The following is a 17,150-nucleotide window of genomic DNA, read 5'->3' as shown; positions in this document are numbered from 1 at the left end:
TTATATATTACATGTTTCCTTCGTTCCGCAACCTTTAATTCTTTTCCAGTGTTGCAGAATTAACTGGACAGGGTTCTTAATCCTGTCTCTACAAAGAACTTGTTGTAATTGCAATGAATGCTTTCATTTTGCTGGTGTCTGAAATACGATTTGTAGGGGAAGGGGGAGTGCTGGTTGATGCTAGTCCCATCATTAATAACATTCTTGTGGGGATTGTAGGGGTGGGAGTAAAAACCTCAAAGCTTTTATATAATAATGAGCATGTGTCTGCACGTGAACTGTTCCTTTAAGAAGCCTTGGAAGGGGGAATCCAGAGAAAAGGCAGCCCTACAGCTATAACAGAGGGCAGAGGTTAAATCCATTGGCATTTCTATTGCAAGTATGGTCACTGCATACCCTCTGCCTGAAGGCTTCACTGAATTAGAGGTGTTCATCATCGGCACTGCCCTGCTGGTAGAAGGTAAGCTCAGTGTGGGGCCTCAGCAGCAGCAAGATTTTGTCTGTATTATTTCTGGTGGGAGGGGGAAGGAAAATTGAAGCAAACAGAATCTGTGGTATAGTGACCCACACCCATGTGGCTACACCAGCAGTATGCTGGATGAGTAACTCAGGGTGAGCTGCAAGCTGTTTGTATGAAGATCTTCTCTGTGAACATAACCGCCCTCCAGGAAGGAATTATTTGCTACTTAGCTTTCTTATCAAGAATTTGGAATGCAAGCCTTTGTTATTGACTTTTAAAGGCAATTTTATCTTCCTTGGAGGAAGGATGTTGAAATGACTGATGATCTCTCAATAAAATTGGGCTGCTTGTTTCGTGGGCTGTAATGGCCATTTTATAATCAAAAATGATAGGTTCAAACTAGCCTGAGTTTGAGTTGTTAGTGCTTCCACTAATGGTAAAAACCAGAAATATACTTGCATGAAATACAAAAGCTCTCAGTTTCAAGAAGCAACCCTATTTGTTTAATTTAGCCAATGTGGGCTTTTCTTAAGGCGTGTGTCACTTTGAAAGCCTGCAACAAAACTGAATTTCTATCTCCTTGGCAGCTAGCAAAGGACAGGCTCATAGCTAGGATTATTTCAGTGTAATTTACTGGGGTCTCTTCTAAGACCCCATCCCTGCACAGAGCTGCTCAGCTGAGAACGCAGGGCTCATGGGGCCCAACAGCAGAGGAGGAGAACCTGTCAGCACCATCAGAATGAGATAAATGCTCATCAGCTCACTCTGCAAACATGGGACAAAGAGGGATGCTCACCCTCTCTTTCCAAGTGAGCTCAGCTGGAATGCAGCATTGGATCTGCCTGCAAAGGAAAGCTGGAAGAGCCACATCAGAAGCTCTTCCTTGGAAGAAAATGAGAGAAGAAAAAGCTTCTACTGTTGACCCAAGGGAAAACTGCTGCCTAAACAGAGAGTTGAGGGCTGAACCTGGCCAACAGGCACCATCCATCTGCAGGGCCTGGGAAAATCCTGACATGACTTTGAATTTTGTTACTAAGGTGTGAGAAGCAGCAGGAGGGCAGAGACACCTTTGGGTGCTGGCAGAGCAAGGGTCCTGCTGGAGAATGACTGGTTGTGGTACAAGAGCCCTGCCAGCCCACTCATCCACCCACCTATGGGGGCTGCAACCTGCCCAGAACCTCCAGTTGTTGAAGAGTCCAAGCAAAGTATCTGCTGGTAACCTACGCTTAAAACTAGATGGTTCCTAACACATTTATGTTTTCTAAACTTAAGTATTTTCTATAGGGTTTTAGGCAGAATGTGCCCAGCACATTGGCAATAATACTTTATGGTCTGACTTTGAAGATCAAGCTAAATAATTAAAGATTAATTCACTTACTGAGAGACTCTGAGAGAAAGGCAACAAGGACCTCTTTCTTTGCTGCAGCTTCTAAGTGCAGTTGGCACAAAAGTGCTGGAGAAGAGGAAAACCTTGTATTCACTTTATTAACTGCTGCTCTAAAAATGAAAACTCAGAGCTTTTTTTATTTATTTAGTAAGTTCTGTATTTCTACACTCATTCTGTTCTTCAAGAAAGCAGTGGGGTGAAGTCTGGAGCTTCCAGAAACAGGAGAAAGATAGAAAACCATTAATACAGCTATAACACTTCAGCTCTATGCTAAATATGGTCACAACACACCTCACCTAAAGGCTTGATTGTATTTGGGAGAGTTTACAGGAGTTTTACCCTTTGGGTGAAAGGTAAGCTGGCAGGGAAGAAGTCAGAACAGCAGATCTCAAAGGGCTCCAAATATTTGTCCTGGAAATCTTTTGTTTTAGGTTGTGTAATGACAGACAATCATCAGTGGTTGCTATGGTTATGCCATCAGCCGTTCATGTAATTAAGGTAGGAACAGGATTTCTGACTAGACAAAATCATCCATCTTATGTAATTGCAGAATTAAGACAATGAGCATGAGTAACCACACTGCTTTACAGAAGCAGGGGATATGGATTTTTCAGTGCTACATCGTTTCTCTTTCCAAGAACACAAAGAAAAAGACATACTGCCTCTCATCTGAGACGTAAAGATGGAATGGTGAGTCAGAGCTCATCAGAGTTAGAGTAATTCAGGTCATCTTGAAAAGGACATTAAAGGACAAAGCTTAAAACATTGAAGAATGAGGTTCAGGGTGGCACAACTCTGCTGGGTTAATAACTGGAGTTGCTTTGCTGCTTCTGTCTGAGGACCTTCATTAACTTTTTTTTATCAATCAGTGACTGCTTTTCATAATGAGATTATTTCTTTCCATCTATAGTCTGTTGTCAAGAGGCAGTAATAAGATTTAGCTGGTGTGATTCAAGCACTGTCTAGGTTAACTTTCTACAGAAGCCATAAGGGAGGCAGGATGACTGAAACACAGATGAGGGATTTCTATGCTTAAACACAAATGAATGTTACAGTTGGTATTAAAAATAACCCATTTCTGTATCAAAGGCAGGTCTGGAGATATTGGCACCAGCAGCATTTGTTGGCTGTCAGCCCCTCTGAAGCTGCCACCTCTGCATCTCCCTTGCTCTGACCCACATTTCCCTGGCTGGCTCCTGGCAGTCAGGTTAACACAAAAGGCAGAATTACAAAGATTAAACAATTTCTGCTCCACAAGACTGGCCATATCCCTGATGCAGTTTGAAGCACTGGCTTCAGCTGTCACCTATGACTTCTCTCCTGAAAGTCTTTGTAACTTGCATGCAGACAGTAACCACATTCCCTGTGAGTAACTTTCCACAGTAATTATTGTTCTCCCATTAAAGAAAACAGTAGCATCATTGTAGACATTTTCCATTTCCAGTTGAATCAATGACAAACAATTTTCTATTTCAGCCCTGCTTGGTTTCTGTCTGAATGGCTTGACAATTATTTCTTTCCGAAAAATCAAAGAACTCCGAACCCCCAGCAATCTGCTGGTTCTCAGCATTGCACTGGCTGACTGTGGGATCTGCATCAACGCATTCATCGCTGCCTTTTCCAGCTTCCTGAGGTACTTCTTCTTTTTCCTAAGGGATTCTCAGAAGAGCCACGTGAAAATAAACAGCTTAAATGCTAAGAGGTCACATTCATTAAGATTAGCATAGCACCAAACCACTTTCTCATTCTATCAACCTGAAAGAATGAGCTGAAACTATAAATAGGTCCACCAGGCAAGTAAAAAAAAAGCAGACTTTACTGCATGTAATCACTGACAGATTATAAGACTGATTATAAAGATATTAAACTGAACATCTTTACCAATGTTACAGTAGAAGCTACTTGAGTGTTGAAACTAGTGTATTTTCCTTTGACTAAGCCTCTGGATTGACCTGAAATTTATCTGCAGGTCTTTCTGGTTTGTTATGAATCTTTCCATTAGAGCACTTATTTGAGAAGTTTGTGGAAAATAAAACTGCAGATCTGTTAGCAGTTACGTGTCATCAGTTGCAACACATTTGATGGTCCACATGTGCACACATCAATCCTTTAATCAGAGGATAAAATGATATCAAACATTTCAGTGAATACTTACAAAAAAAAAATCACAAGCAATCCGTATTCAAAAATCCCCACCACCCTACAGAATATCCAATGAATATGCCACCTAAGTAGCATGTTTCTAAGCCCTGGAAATATCTTTAATAGAGAACAGAAATACAGGTCAAGACAGAATATGACTGGGTTATTCTCTCTTAATGGAGAGAATCACCAAAAACATTATTTGCAAATTAAGAAGTCAATACTCTCCAGTGAGGCCCTATTCAACACTCCTTTACCTCCTGTAGAAGTCAGTTTGACATCTCAGTGAAGTCAATAAAGATGCCTTTACTGAACTGGAGCTGGAAAGCTAAGATCAATACAACAAAATTAGCTTGGTTTTAACAACTGCAGCAGGACTTTTCCTTTAAATGGGACCACAAATTTCCTAGCTTCCCAAGAAGCCAACTATCTGCTGTTCAAAGGGACTTTCAGAGGTACTCTCCTGGGGCATTATAGTGACATACATATATATATACATTTATACTTATATATAAAGTGCCTATCACCATATTGATAAACATTCTTTGAAATCACTCTGACATCTGTAGATCTATGAGAAAGGAGGTTGCTGAAGATTTCCCCCACACAGCTGTCAAGTTAGATGAACACAAAGAGAAAAAAAAAGCCATGGATCTTTGCCATGGGTGATCAGGACATGTCAGTAAATGTCTGCTACGTGAGACCACCTCATGGTTCTTTTCATTTTATGTCTGCAGTGACATTTGGAGGCCATGGTCTCGCTGACAGGAGTATTTTTATTTGTTTTGAGCTTTTGTACTCTATTGTACAAACACTGACTTTCCAAAAGGTTATTACTCATTTGCTACTTTCACATTGAAAAATGCTCTGCTCCCAGCGGGGTCAAATTTTGAAGATAAGGATAACTGGATAAAATGTGGACTTCAAATTAAAAAAAAAAGTAACTTTCCAACACATAAAAGCAGGATTTATATTTTCTTTTCCATATTAACAGTAAAAATAGCTGTTGTACTGTATCAGACACCATAACAAGAGCAAATACCTAGCAAATACCTAAAGGCAGTCACAGGAACAGCTTTCACAATGTTTCTCAGACTTAAAAAGCACATGCACAGCCTATCATTTTACCCTCTCCATTAATGCATTTTCCAGACATATCTTCAGCTTTCTCTATCGTTTTCTTAACATATTCTTTGTTGACAGATATTGGCCCTATGGTTCTGATGGGTGCCAAATGCATGGATTCCAGGGCTTCTTGACAGCACTTGCCAGCATCAGCTCCAGTGCTGCGATCGCCTGGGACCGATATCATCACTACTGTACAAGTAAGGGTTACAATTTATTTAAGCAACCTTACCCATATAAGGCAGCTGGCTTAGACTACAACTAATCCATGCAAGCATGTGGTTATTATCTGCATTTTTATATGTAAGTTTATTTGTCTTACACAGTAGAGATATCATAGAATGGCTTAGATTGGAAGGGACCTGAGAGATCATCTAATCCAACCTCCAACCTCCCTGCTATGGGCAACCTCCCAAGTTGAAAAGGTTGCTCAAAGCCTCATCCAGCCTGGCCTTGAATACCTCCAGGCATCTACAGCTTCTCTGGACAATCTATTCCAGAGTCTCACCACCCTCATACTGAAGAACTTCTTCCTGAGAAACTATAAACAATCTATCTCTCCAAAGGACCTCTTTCAATCCCACCTTCAGGAGATATTTTCACTTCCAAATCACATCCAAGTCCTGACGCTCTTACTATGCTTTAATTTTCTCCATAAGGAATCTGGTGACTCTCAAACAAAATCCACTTCCTCATTTGGAAAAAAAACCCAAAGAAATCCATGCACCATCCAACACCCTGTTGGTTATCAAACAGATCTTCATGCCCCTGCTGACATTATTAATTACTGATAAATTTTGTGATGGTTGCTTTTGTCTAATAAGAAAGACTTGTGCTGATGTGTCTATGGATACTTGCACAGGACCCTACCTGTGTACTAGAGAGGGAAACTGGGGACTGGCAGCAACTGGCTCTAGTTTACTTGTAAGTAAAGTTATTAGGAAAGGACTGAGTGAGAAACACAGGGTGTACAACTCATGGCCCTCATTAGGAAGAGGGAAAGAAACCTGATACGAAACACAAACTTATTCTGAAAGGACACCTTAGCACTCTGTAACGCTAACAATGCCCTTATCTGCACTATTTGGCCATTTTGGCAGTTGTGTGGGTGCTCTGCCACCTTGGAGAAATGGATGAGGTCCTTCCATTGCAAATCTGCAGCTTTCATGTCTCCTGCTAAAGCCAGACCCTTTCCAGAGAAGTAAGGAGTCCAGAGCACCCCATGTAGCCACACCATTCCCAAACTATTGTGTCTATTTGGCAATACTGATATACAGATGCAGCCCTCCTCCTTTTCCTTTTCTCCTTTCTCCTTTTCCTTTTTTTTTTTCTTTTCTTTTTTTCCTGTCCTAAAGTACAGGTTGCTCAGAACACTTCACAAATTATTTTATAAATGAATGTGTAAAAGCTGTCTGGAAAGAAACTGCTGAGCTGCAGCCCTTCAATCCCTCCCCTGTTGGTACCCACACAGCCTTTCAGGCCTTTCAGGCACGGTCTCTGTGTGATTAAAGCAGCAAGTTGGAAAACACACCCAGAGCGCGCAGCAAACCTGTTAAATCTTCTGATCCCAATAAGGGTGGAAAGGTTGCCGAGGTTCTGTTCTGCAACTTCTGCCAAGAGTTCAGTTCAGGCAAGGAATGGGCTTTTTTTTTCGTATCTGCACAGAGATCCTAAATAATGCAGGCTGTAAGCTAAATCCATACCAACGCCCTTTGGACACTGAAATGTGTTTGGAGCTAGAAGGGCAGCATCTGTATTTTACAAGAGAGACAGCCTGCAAATAAGCATGTGTGAGGGAAGACATTTGGCTCTCTGCAACATTGACTTTAATGCTTCTGTGTCATGCACTGCTGCAGTCAAGAGCATAATACATTAAGAGCACAGGCAGAAAGACCCTAAGGGCACAAGCTTCTTTACTTTGCTCAAATTGTTCCTTACTGATGGGCAAACATTGCTGCTGGTGCTGAACATTCTGAACAACAAAACAGCAACAAAAACCCAGAAGGCTTTAAAAGCTCGTGCTCTGTGGCTGTTCCAGTAAAACCGACCATTTCCAGTTTCATCCTTCACATTCTGATTGTGAGGAATTGTGATTATTTCAGATCTGATTCACCAAGCCTACAGGCTACATTGTGTTCTCAATCCATACATTAAACTCTCGTTGACACTGGTGAGAGCTGCATGTCTGTACAGAAGGCACAAAATACTTTTGCCTAAAAATCAAAGCTGTCAACCTTTTATCTTCATTCCCCAGGAACTCGCACTCCTTCCAGACAAAATTACATCATTCCAAATATTTTTGTTATGTCCTAATATTTTCTGAGAAAGCCTCTGTTGTGCTATTCCTCTGGTTGACACTTGATCACCCACTGTTTATATATCTGAAGAAGAAAGAACTGATGAGAATGTGATAGTAATCTATGATGATGAGAAAAAATTGGATTTTTCAACCATTCTGCATGTTAATAACACAAGTGTGTTTATCAACATCCTGAAAATTAACCATTTTTTTACATTTTGGAAGTCAATACAACCCTCAGTGACAAAATGCTAACCTGTAAAGTGTATTGATGACTGGATGTGTCACTCATCAGATAGCAGGTTGATATTGATTGGCACATAGAAGAAAGTAGTATGACCACCACATATGACAGAGAAGTTAGAGTTTAAAGACATTTTACTCTTCCTTCTCTTGCTTTCTTTCTCCCAGGTAACAAAGCTGGGAAACTCTCCTCATCCACTAATGTGGCTCTGGGGCTTATGAGATGCTACTTCCACAGCAAAGAGAACTGCAGAAATCTTAGGGTATGCAATGAGAGGACACAAAGCAGGATATTCTGAAGGCTTTGAAAGTCAACCACTAGCATGATGAGAAAACAGATTATTGTATTTTAAAATTTTATCTTAAGAGGGAAAAGGAGAAAACAGAAGCAGTTTTATGTTAGTGTCTGACAGTGAAGGAGGAAAGGGCAAACTCTGAAGAAGCTATCAATATAGTCAAGCATTCAGGACAGAAGATGACATTCATGTCAAGGTACAACTAATATCATGAGTTATCCCTCCCTGGCCATGCAAATGAAGAAAACATCCTGAATTATGTTCTTAATATAGCAAGGGAGGAAGGAAGCAACAGCCTGGGAGGTGTCATGGGAGCTGCAATCAGGCAGGCAGAGTGCAGCTGATGGGCAGCCCAGGGGGTCAGCAATCTGAAAGCAGGCAGTACCATAGGGACATTATTCCTGAAGAATTAACATTTTGATCTAATATATGGATTATTTTGGTGAGAGGGTAGCATACTGCCATCAGCAGGTTATGCATTGGAGAAGGATCCTGGTCAGGTCATTTCCTTTCATAACCATGGCACATGGTTACAGTTTTTAAAGGAAGGAAAATAACGTAGAAGATTTTATACTGGCATTTAGGAATTAAGAATTAAGGGGATATGTAAAATCTGAAGTGATTTTCTGAATATTACAAGAGAAAAGACAATTGATATCAGAAGGGTTTTCACAGCAGCATTCAAGTTAAAGAAGTAGAATTCTAGTTTTATCTGATCCTTAACATTCAAGAAAATCTAGGTTGCCATATAAGTTTTGAAAGATTAGCAAACTACCATTTGCTCCAATTGTAGCTGTCAGATCTGCCAAATTAGAAGCATGTCCTTACCTCCTGTCACATCAACTGCAGCCACCCCACCAAATGTCCTTCATTTAGTCTTGCACCTGCATCAGTCTGCCCTGACAAAATGCCAATTTTCATACAGATCTTGCATTTTTACTGAAGCAGGAGGTAATCACCAACATCGTGGAGAGAACCACAGGAAAATCATGGAGAACCACAGGAAAAAATTTTAAGTGATGCATGCCATGAAGTTTGGCACAAGGCATTTTGTTCTGGAATATATCAGCTATTATAAGTTCACCATTTGCAAGAATGAACAAATGGGATGTTTTTCCCCTGCACCTTATAAAATCCTGCTGAATTTTTTTTTTATAAATTCCTTTTAAACATCAGTCTGAAATCTAGATGAAAGGTAGCCAGCTGTGTCAGAGATGTATTTTTTGCTCTTTCTGTGAAAATCAGCTAAATGTTTGACCAATTTCTAAATCTTACAAAAAATCTAACTTCATAAATGTCTCCACAGACTTAGGATGTAAAAGTGGTTTATGATTATGTCACTAAAAACTGCCCAGCATGATCAAAATGATTTTTCCATGGTCTATCTATCTCTTCCTAAAATTTAAGCTTTTGACATCACAGTTTTAGTAACTGTTAAATGATGCAGGTTTTTTTGTTTATAGGAGTGACCTCCTTCTGTTCCAAAGCAATTACAGAAGCCATTTAAAATCCCCTGTATTAATATTTCACAGCATAGAAAAGAGAAGCTTCCCTCTTGTTTTTCAATGAGAGAAACCCAGGAGTATTAGATTTAATAGGGCCAAATTGCCAGCATTGGGCCATAATAAGGAATTCTATCCTTAAGCTAGTCCTGAACTCCATATGTACACATTTAATTGAATTAGGAGCTATGTGGCTATTAAAATAAATGTTATCAGGCCAAAAAAAGGGACTAGAGGTAAAGCAATGGTCTGCTCTGCACAAAAACAACTGAACTGCTCTTGACTTAATCTATTTCTGCTGGCCCTCTAAGAGGAGGACATTTTGGCCATATGAACAGAGCACGATTCTTTCATTGTTCTTGTACTGGAAATCTTTTTTCAGCATTCCTGTAAAAGGGCAGTTTCCCTAACACACCTACTTCATTAACCTCCTTTGATATAAATGAGAGCAGTACAACACAAAACAGCTACTGCAGAGCTTGTGAACCTTCCCAGGGGCTGCTACCTTAGGGGGGTCCCCAGCCTCTGTAGATTCCACATGCTCTTCACCCCTGATTCAGCCATGTCTGAGGGAAGGTTCATGTCATGTGGGAGGGTTCACCTCATGTATCACCTCTAATCCTTCAGCTTCCTGAGAAAGGTCAGAATTGACCTGAATCTTTCTGGCCTGCTGTCCTGATGCTGCTGTTAGGAGCAGACAAAAAGATTGCTTCCCAATCTCAGTGCAAATTGCATCATTACTTCTCCCTGGGGGAGATTTGATTAGAGAAGTGTAGTGGGAAAAGTCACCTTATGCTGGTGCAGCTGGAATCGTGGGCTACTCAGCACAGGCATGATATCAGACATTAGCTTCTATAACAAGATTACTCAGACCTTTTTCACATGCAAACAATAAGGCTTACACAGTGTCCTGCAGAGGGAAAGCCTGCCACCTTCTCCATGGAGAAATACATCCTTCATCTTCTGAAGTCTCCTATCTTTCTTTCATTGACTTATTCCAATGGTATTTTATGGAACTGGATGAGATTTGCACAGGTGATCCTTTTTAGTGTAAAATTAGGAAGAAATTACTAATGCTGAACTTCACATTTCCTGTTCCAGGCTAAACAGTGATGTTAAGAATAATTCGACCAGTGGTATTTTTTAGAACAAGATCTGTTCTCAGGCTGTGTATATATATATACACACACATGTATGTATATGCATATTCACACATACATTGATGAGAAGCAACTTTAAAACAAGGTATATGTAACATCAACATGTACCCTACAACCCCAGAAGGAAGGAAGTAGGCAGGGGCTGAGGAGTGTGTGCAGTCACATTTCTGATCTGATCTACACCTTGCTGCAGGGCTCTCATTCTGCCAACACTATTGCTTTGCATTGCACCTTCTACATTCTGCCTCATCTGACTCTTTAAACACATTCCCGAAAAACAAGAATATCATGTTTGTTGCAGCTGTATCTCCAGTAAGGTACAAAGCTAAGCAGAAATACAGCATTTGTCTAAGTAAAGCACACAAAGGGGAGGTACAATTTGCCATTTCCTAAAATCTAAAAGCTTCCTTGAAATTTTATGCAAGGTTGATTTCTCCAGATTCACATCAGCTACAAAACACAGACGAGTGCTTGTTTCTGCCTGAGGCCCAGGGGCCGGGACACTTGGCTCTGGCCCCAAAGAGCCAGAGAGCTTTGCCTGGTCCTTTCATTCCGAGTATGGAGATCCACTTTTCTCTTCCCACAGGGAGCAAGATGCAGTGGAGCACAGCCATCTCCATGATGCTGTTTTCATGGCTGTTTGCTGCCTTTTGGGCTGTGATGCCCTTGCTGGGGTGGGGAGAATACGACTACGAACCTCTCCGAACTTGCTGCACCCTGGACTACAGCAAAGGGGACAGGTGAGGGCTGGGGCCATCTCTCATGCAATCTGGAAGAGGGGTGGAGGCTGCTGTCCCCTGGGGTGGCCTTGGCAGCACACCAAAAACCCCAGCTGTCCCCTGGCATTGTTGCTGGGCCAGATCTTGCTCCGCAACACAGGGACAAGACAGATATGACCTGAGGCAGAACAGCTGAAGTCAGCTTCCTCCATGGGAGAGACTGACACTCGGGTTTCTCCTGCTCACTTACTCCTTGGTTGCTGGGTTGAGGACTTGATACTCTTTTGGAATGGTTTTACTTTTTATGCAGTCCAGCACTGATGTGTGAGTAGGGCTGTTTGTGTTTAGAAATCTGTTGTGATTTTCTGCAATACTATCCATCCTGCACACAGCAGCATGACAATTTAACCAGCTTTCAGCATATGCTGCACCTCACACAAGCTGATAAAAGTATTTTTATCAATTTTAAAAATACAAGTTAATATTTACTACAAGTTTACAGAGATGTCCTGGAAAGGAACTAACAACCTCTTTTTTTCCCCCTCCTTGTGCTTTCCAGAAACTACATCACATTCCTTTTTGCTCTGTCCATTTTCAATTTCATTATCCCGGGCTTCATCATGCTGACAGCCTATCAGTCCATACACCACAAGTTCAAGAAAACTGGGAACTATAAGGTAAGCAACCTTCCTCAGCCCCTGCAACTGCCTTGCCAAAATAGGGCTGCATCCAATAGAGACAAAGTCCTCAAAAAGCCAGTGTCTTTTACAGAGGCTTTGGCTCAGCTCCTTCAGTCTGCATTACTTGAGTCGAACAGTAGGGCAACAAAGGGCAGGTCTGTCCAGAGCACTCCTGGAAAAATCATCCTTAGAGATATCAAGACTTGCAGACAGCCACATGTGCCCAATACCAGAGCTGTAAAGGGTTCCCTGCCAAAGCAGGGTTCACATTAGTGACCTTGAGGATTGCCTTCCACCAACACTGGTCCAGCTCCACTCACAAAACATGCAGTGCACAGAATATTTGCTAATAGCATATCAATATTTATCCAGAGCTAATTTGATCAGGAAGGATCATTATTTCCTTCTTTGCTCCAGGCTCTTAGCTTATGACTGCAAAATTCAGCCAGAACTGCAGCACTGCATGGGAACACACATGCACCCCGTGGGGGAAGAAGGGTCTTTCTAAACATGCTGTGCGTACACTTGGCTGAGGAAATTCGGAAATCTTTATGAGTTGGAAACAAGGAATTGCTCTGGTGTGGCAGGCTAATGGGAATGTAATGTGGTGATTGTATGAGTTGCTTCCTTAGGAGCTGTCTGGGGCACCACGCATGGCTGACAAACGGCCCTGCCCCTGCACTTGGTAAAGCCAGCTCTCAGAGGGGTGCTACACCAGCAAAGAGACACTTAGGCAAACTGGTTTTACCTGTCTGGAATATATACATGTGCCCACTCCATAATTCTTGAATAAATCTCAGTGTTCATCAGTATAAGTCAATTACCTTTTTTTCAGTGACTTCATGAAAGAGCATGTGATTTCTTTCTTAAGATCTTCTGTTGCTGTGCAGCTGAGTCATAATGTAGAAAGTTTAAAGATGAAATTATCATTTCCCTGTTCATTAATATGTAAGATAACTGGGAACAGCTGGCAGTGAACAGCATGGACAAGGCACAAAAGATATGGGAATCCTGCTACCACAACACAGATGCCACTGCATCCATCTGTTGCACTGCCACAATAGTGGCTTCACAAAACTTCTGTGTCTGAAAGACCCTCTAAGAAGTCAGCAACATATTTTTTCTTTTTATCCATTTTCAAATTTACACATTGCCCTCCCATCTCAGAAGCAATTACTAGTCACAGTTTTTACTGATTTACCTGAGCTGCCATAAGGTGCTTCATCACCTCTGCCCAGGAGCAGCTGTTGCTCCCCCCCCAGCCCCAAGGAGCAGAGCTTTGGGGCTTGCTGCCTCTCCTCTTACTGAGCCCAAACCAAGGTCTTAGAGGGTCTGTCCCATCGCCCTGTTGCAGTGCGTGGCCGTGAAATACACAGAAATTAATTGTTCTTGTTTTTCAGTTTAATACTGGCTTACCACTGAAGACACTGGTCATTTGCTGGGGTCCCTATTGCCTTTTATGTTTCTATGCTGCAGTTGAAAACGTGACCTTCATTTCACCCAAATACCGCATGGTAGGTGCTACCCAAGGGAATTCAAACAGCGCCATTCTCCTCTCTTGGGCTCTATGGAACAAGGACAATTTACTCACAATTGGGTTTATTTACTTTTAGCATGTATAACAAGTGGTTCATTTCCTCATAGCACTCTGCTTATCTACTAATTTTAAGGCAAAACAGCTAAGCACAGTGATAGAACAGGCACTGCATTACTGCTTTGTTTGAGAACTAATTTAGGAAGTCAGGGTGTGTTTTTTTCAGCAGCCAGTTAGGTGTCTGTAGCCTGTACTGCTTCATGGTTTGTAGGAGCTTTTTATGTTCTTCAGAGCCAACTACCAGATCAAAATTTTCAATTTTTAAGAGACTGCTTATCTCATTCGTTTTTCTCCTTAAGGAGGCTGTAATTGATCACTCTTAAGGTTATGCTGCCTCTATACTGTCTCCTTTTTTCCTGTTTTTCTATGAGTCTTGGCTCCAAAACTGCCCCTGGGATTCAGTAATATCACATCAGCTTCCATTCAGTGTCCAGAAAATCAGCCCAGTTTCAGGTCACCAGGTGCATTACTGTTCTTAGATATCCAGTATCCCACATAAAATATGTTGGCAATAATATCCCAGTTATCCATCCAAAGGTGTCCATGGCACACCCTTCAATCCTCCTATTGTTTCTGCTCATTCTCAACCAAAAATAAACCAGTTGCAGGCAATGCTGCTCTGAATTCCTTCTTCTGGGGAATGCAATTTCCTGAGCAAGGGCCTCCAAGTGACCAAGTTGATTTTACCTCTCATCTCTTTTGGGGTAGCAAGCTACTGTCATCAGAGACAGACATTTGTTTGGTAAAGGGAAACTGAGCCTTGGCTGAAATCAGCCCATCAGCTCCTCGGTGCATTTTTTCTATTAATAACCATTGTGTCTCACAACAGATTCCTGCAGTTATTGCCAAGACTGTGCCAATGGTGGATGCCTTTGTATACGCCCTGGGGAATGAGAACTACAGAGGAGGAATATGGCAGTTCCTCACAGGACAGAAGATTGAGAAAGCAGAGGTTGATAACAAAACTAAGTAACCCACTATGACATTAAGCCAAATTAAAACAGGTACATCACTGAAAGCAAAATAGTAGAGGAAACTGTGTGCTTTCTCTGATATGTACATGCAAAGGTGGTTCCACATTGGAAAGGTTGTGCATTGGCTACAAGCAATGAAATACTGAAATAAGCCCTCCAGATAACTGTCAAAACTATCACAAGCTGCTTGTCAAACAAGCTGCCTTAAAATCGTGTTGATTGTCATCAGTCTCATTTTATATGTCACTGCAAATAAATTATGTGCTGGAAAGCATTTTTTTTCCTACTAGACTAATATAAAAGCTCAGCAAATTAACTGAAGTAGGGTATTCGTTTATCCAGTGAGGTCTTCTCAAATCAATCTGTGCAGTTTGTCCATATGGTAACATCTGGATTACTAAAAGATTAAAGGAGTATCCAGTATTACACCACATATCTGTATGAATGTGTTCATTTGAAAAATGCATTTTCAATGCACCCAAAAGGGGAGTTCCAAAATTTTCACCATGAATCTGCCATCCTAATTCCATAAAAACATTTCAGTGGGCATTTTACCCCATAACAAGAAATATTAGCTTGGCTGCTATTCAAATGAATTAAGGTGTGGCATTCAGCTTCATACTCAACTGCATCAGACTTTGCAGCTGCTGCTTACCAAGACAAGCCACAAGCTCCTAGTCCATCATAAAATCATTCATCTTTTTTATCAAACACCAAGCAAAAACTAAAGCTAGTTATGGGTCAGATTCTGTTCTAAAAATGCCATAAGAATAAAAATTAACTTCTCATCTGCCATTAAATTCCCCTATGCTGTATATAAGTGAAAACAACCACTGAATTGGTTGTGACTAAAGATTCTGAGAAATTAAAGCCACTTATTTTATAATTATCAGAATTAATGCGTCTCTTAAACTATTAGAAATGTCATCTTTAAATGTTTATATTTGCTCATGTTGTCTACAGGATGAAAAGGTGTCAGTTGACCTTCCCTGTTGCTATGAGATGTGTCTCAGAACAACCTATTTGCAAAATAAATAAATACATAAATAATGCACATGACACACAGAATAAAAAAGACTGTGCATGCAAAAAACCAAACCTAAGTGATTCTTACACAGATCATGGGGTTTGTTTCCAAGCGTTGAGAGTGAAAGAGCTTTTGAAGCTAGCCAAAGAAAAAGCTGATCGTTCCCTATTAAAATGGAAAATGTTTCTGTATGGGTTACAAAAGAGTAAGAAAAAGGGTTGTGTATGTGTTACAAAGGTGCAGGTGGTGCAATTCTGGAAGCTAAACCATCAGTGGGTAGAAGGGACATCCCCCTCATGGATACAGACAGGAAATAAATGTCAATTTGTCACACGTTAACCAGCAGGATCCTATCTGGAAATGTGCTTTGGGAGCTGGAAGGGTCAATCTAGTCACAAACTACCTGGGAGAGCAGTGAATAATGCTGTGACAAAATTATTCAGAATAATCACATATAAAGCTGACAAGTAAGACTTGCTATTTTAGATACACATAATATTAAGTGAGTGGATGACAAAGTGATTGCACTGATAAATGAAAAATAATGTGTATGGGCACAAAATTAACTTTCAGTATACATCTACAGTGACAGGCTCTGAATCTATAATTATCTCTTTCTCAGGAAAGAGATCTGGGCAGGTCTTGAAATGATCATTTGCCTTGTCATCAGGGTCACACTGACAAATCCCAGCAGAATACTAAAAGAAAAACCACTAAAACGGAACAGGAAACAAGAATACACTTGGTCATACCACTTGAAAGCCACTGTGCTTGGACTTACTGAATAGGGTACATAGTTCAGGTCATTTCAACTCACAGAGGCTACAGATGGGCTAGAAAAGGGCCATAGGGATCATCAAACATAAGGAGAAGTCAGCATTCTCCTTGATTTCGTGCCTGCAGTGTTCAAGCTTCTCCTCATGTTTGTACTAAGTGAGGAGACCAGAAACAGCCCTACTGCAAAAAGGGTTCAGGGGATGTGGAGATGGAATGATCCCAACAGCACAAGAATAATGGAACACACAGGAAAATTAAATTGAGCTGTTCATTTTCCAAAGTTTGTGGTTTGGTAAGTGTTCTTCATGACTGCCTACTGGAACATGCTGTAATAATACAGTAATATGTAATATTACAGCAATACAGTAATAATGTAAGAAATAACAGTTTAAGATATTTGGTTAGGATTTGAGCCCCCTTTGGCTTAAAGGGAACAAACCTCCGTTAGGAACTCATCCCAGGCTTTGGCTCTTAGGCCCTTTTCAGATTGATTTTTTTTCTTGGTCTTACTGTAAACTTCTTACTGTAGGAAGATAAATCAGCAGAACTCTTTCTTCATTGTGTTGGACAGCTACAAATCTTAATGTGCTTCTGTTAAAGTTTGTGAAATAATTTTACTATTTGATTACTGAAAGCCAGTGGTGTGTAAAGCTCAGTATTTATTATTTAGTGGGCATAAGGTCACTCAGAGGTGTTCAAACCTTGAGAGGAATTATGGCCTCTTTCCTGAGCAGCAACCAAAGCTGCCCTATATGACCACACTGA

The 17,150-nt window shown here is 40.9% G+C and overlaps 1 protein-coding gene across 2 annotated transcripts; it reads left to right on the top strand.

Annotated features, from left to right (window-relative positions):
* The first annotated feature begins 296 nt into the window (after positions 1–296).
* On the top strand, positions 297–15,679 carry RGR (retinal G protein coupled receptor). Of its 2 annotated transcripts, XM_071749288.1 has the most exons (8): positions 297–460; positions 3,324–3,480; positions 5,193–5,314; positions 11,201–11,354; positions 11,893–12,010; positions 13,414–13,527; positions 14,437–14,611; positions 15,545–15,679. In XM_071749288.1, exons 1-7 carry the CDS (start codon positions 382–384, stop codon positions 14,578–14,580), a joined length of 888 nt encoding a protein of 295 aa, XP_071605389.1. In that variant the 5' UTR covers positions 297–381; the 3' UTR covers positions 14,581–14,611; positions 15,545–15,679. The 2 variants fall into 2 exon arrangements, with proteins under 2 accessions (XP_071605389.1, XP_071605388.1); XM_071749287.1 differs by lacking the exon at positions 15,545–15,679 and having other exon boundaries at positions 298–460; positions 14,437–14,631.
* The last annotated feature ends 1,471 nt before the right edge of the window (positions 15,680–17,150 follow it).

This window comes from Heliangelus exortis, chromosome 7 (genome assembly GCF_036169615.1).
Source record: "Heliangelus exortis chromosome 7, bHelExo1.hap1, whole genome shotgun sequence".
Taxonomy (NCBI): Eukaryota; Metazoa; Chordata; class Aves; order Apodiformes; family Trochilidae; genus Heliangelus; species Heliangelus exortis.
This window is presented reverse-complemented; position numbering and strand designations above follow the sequence as displayed.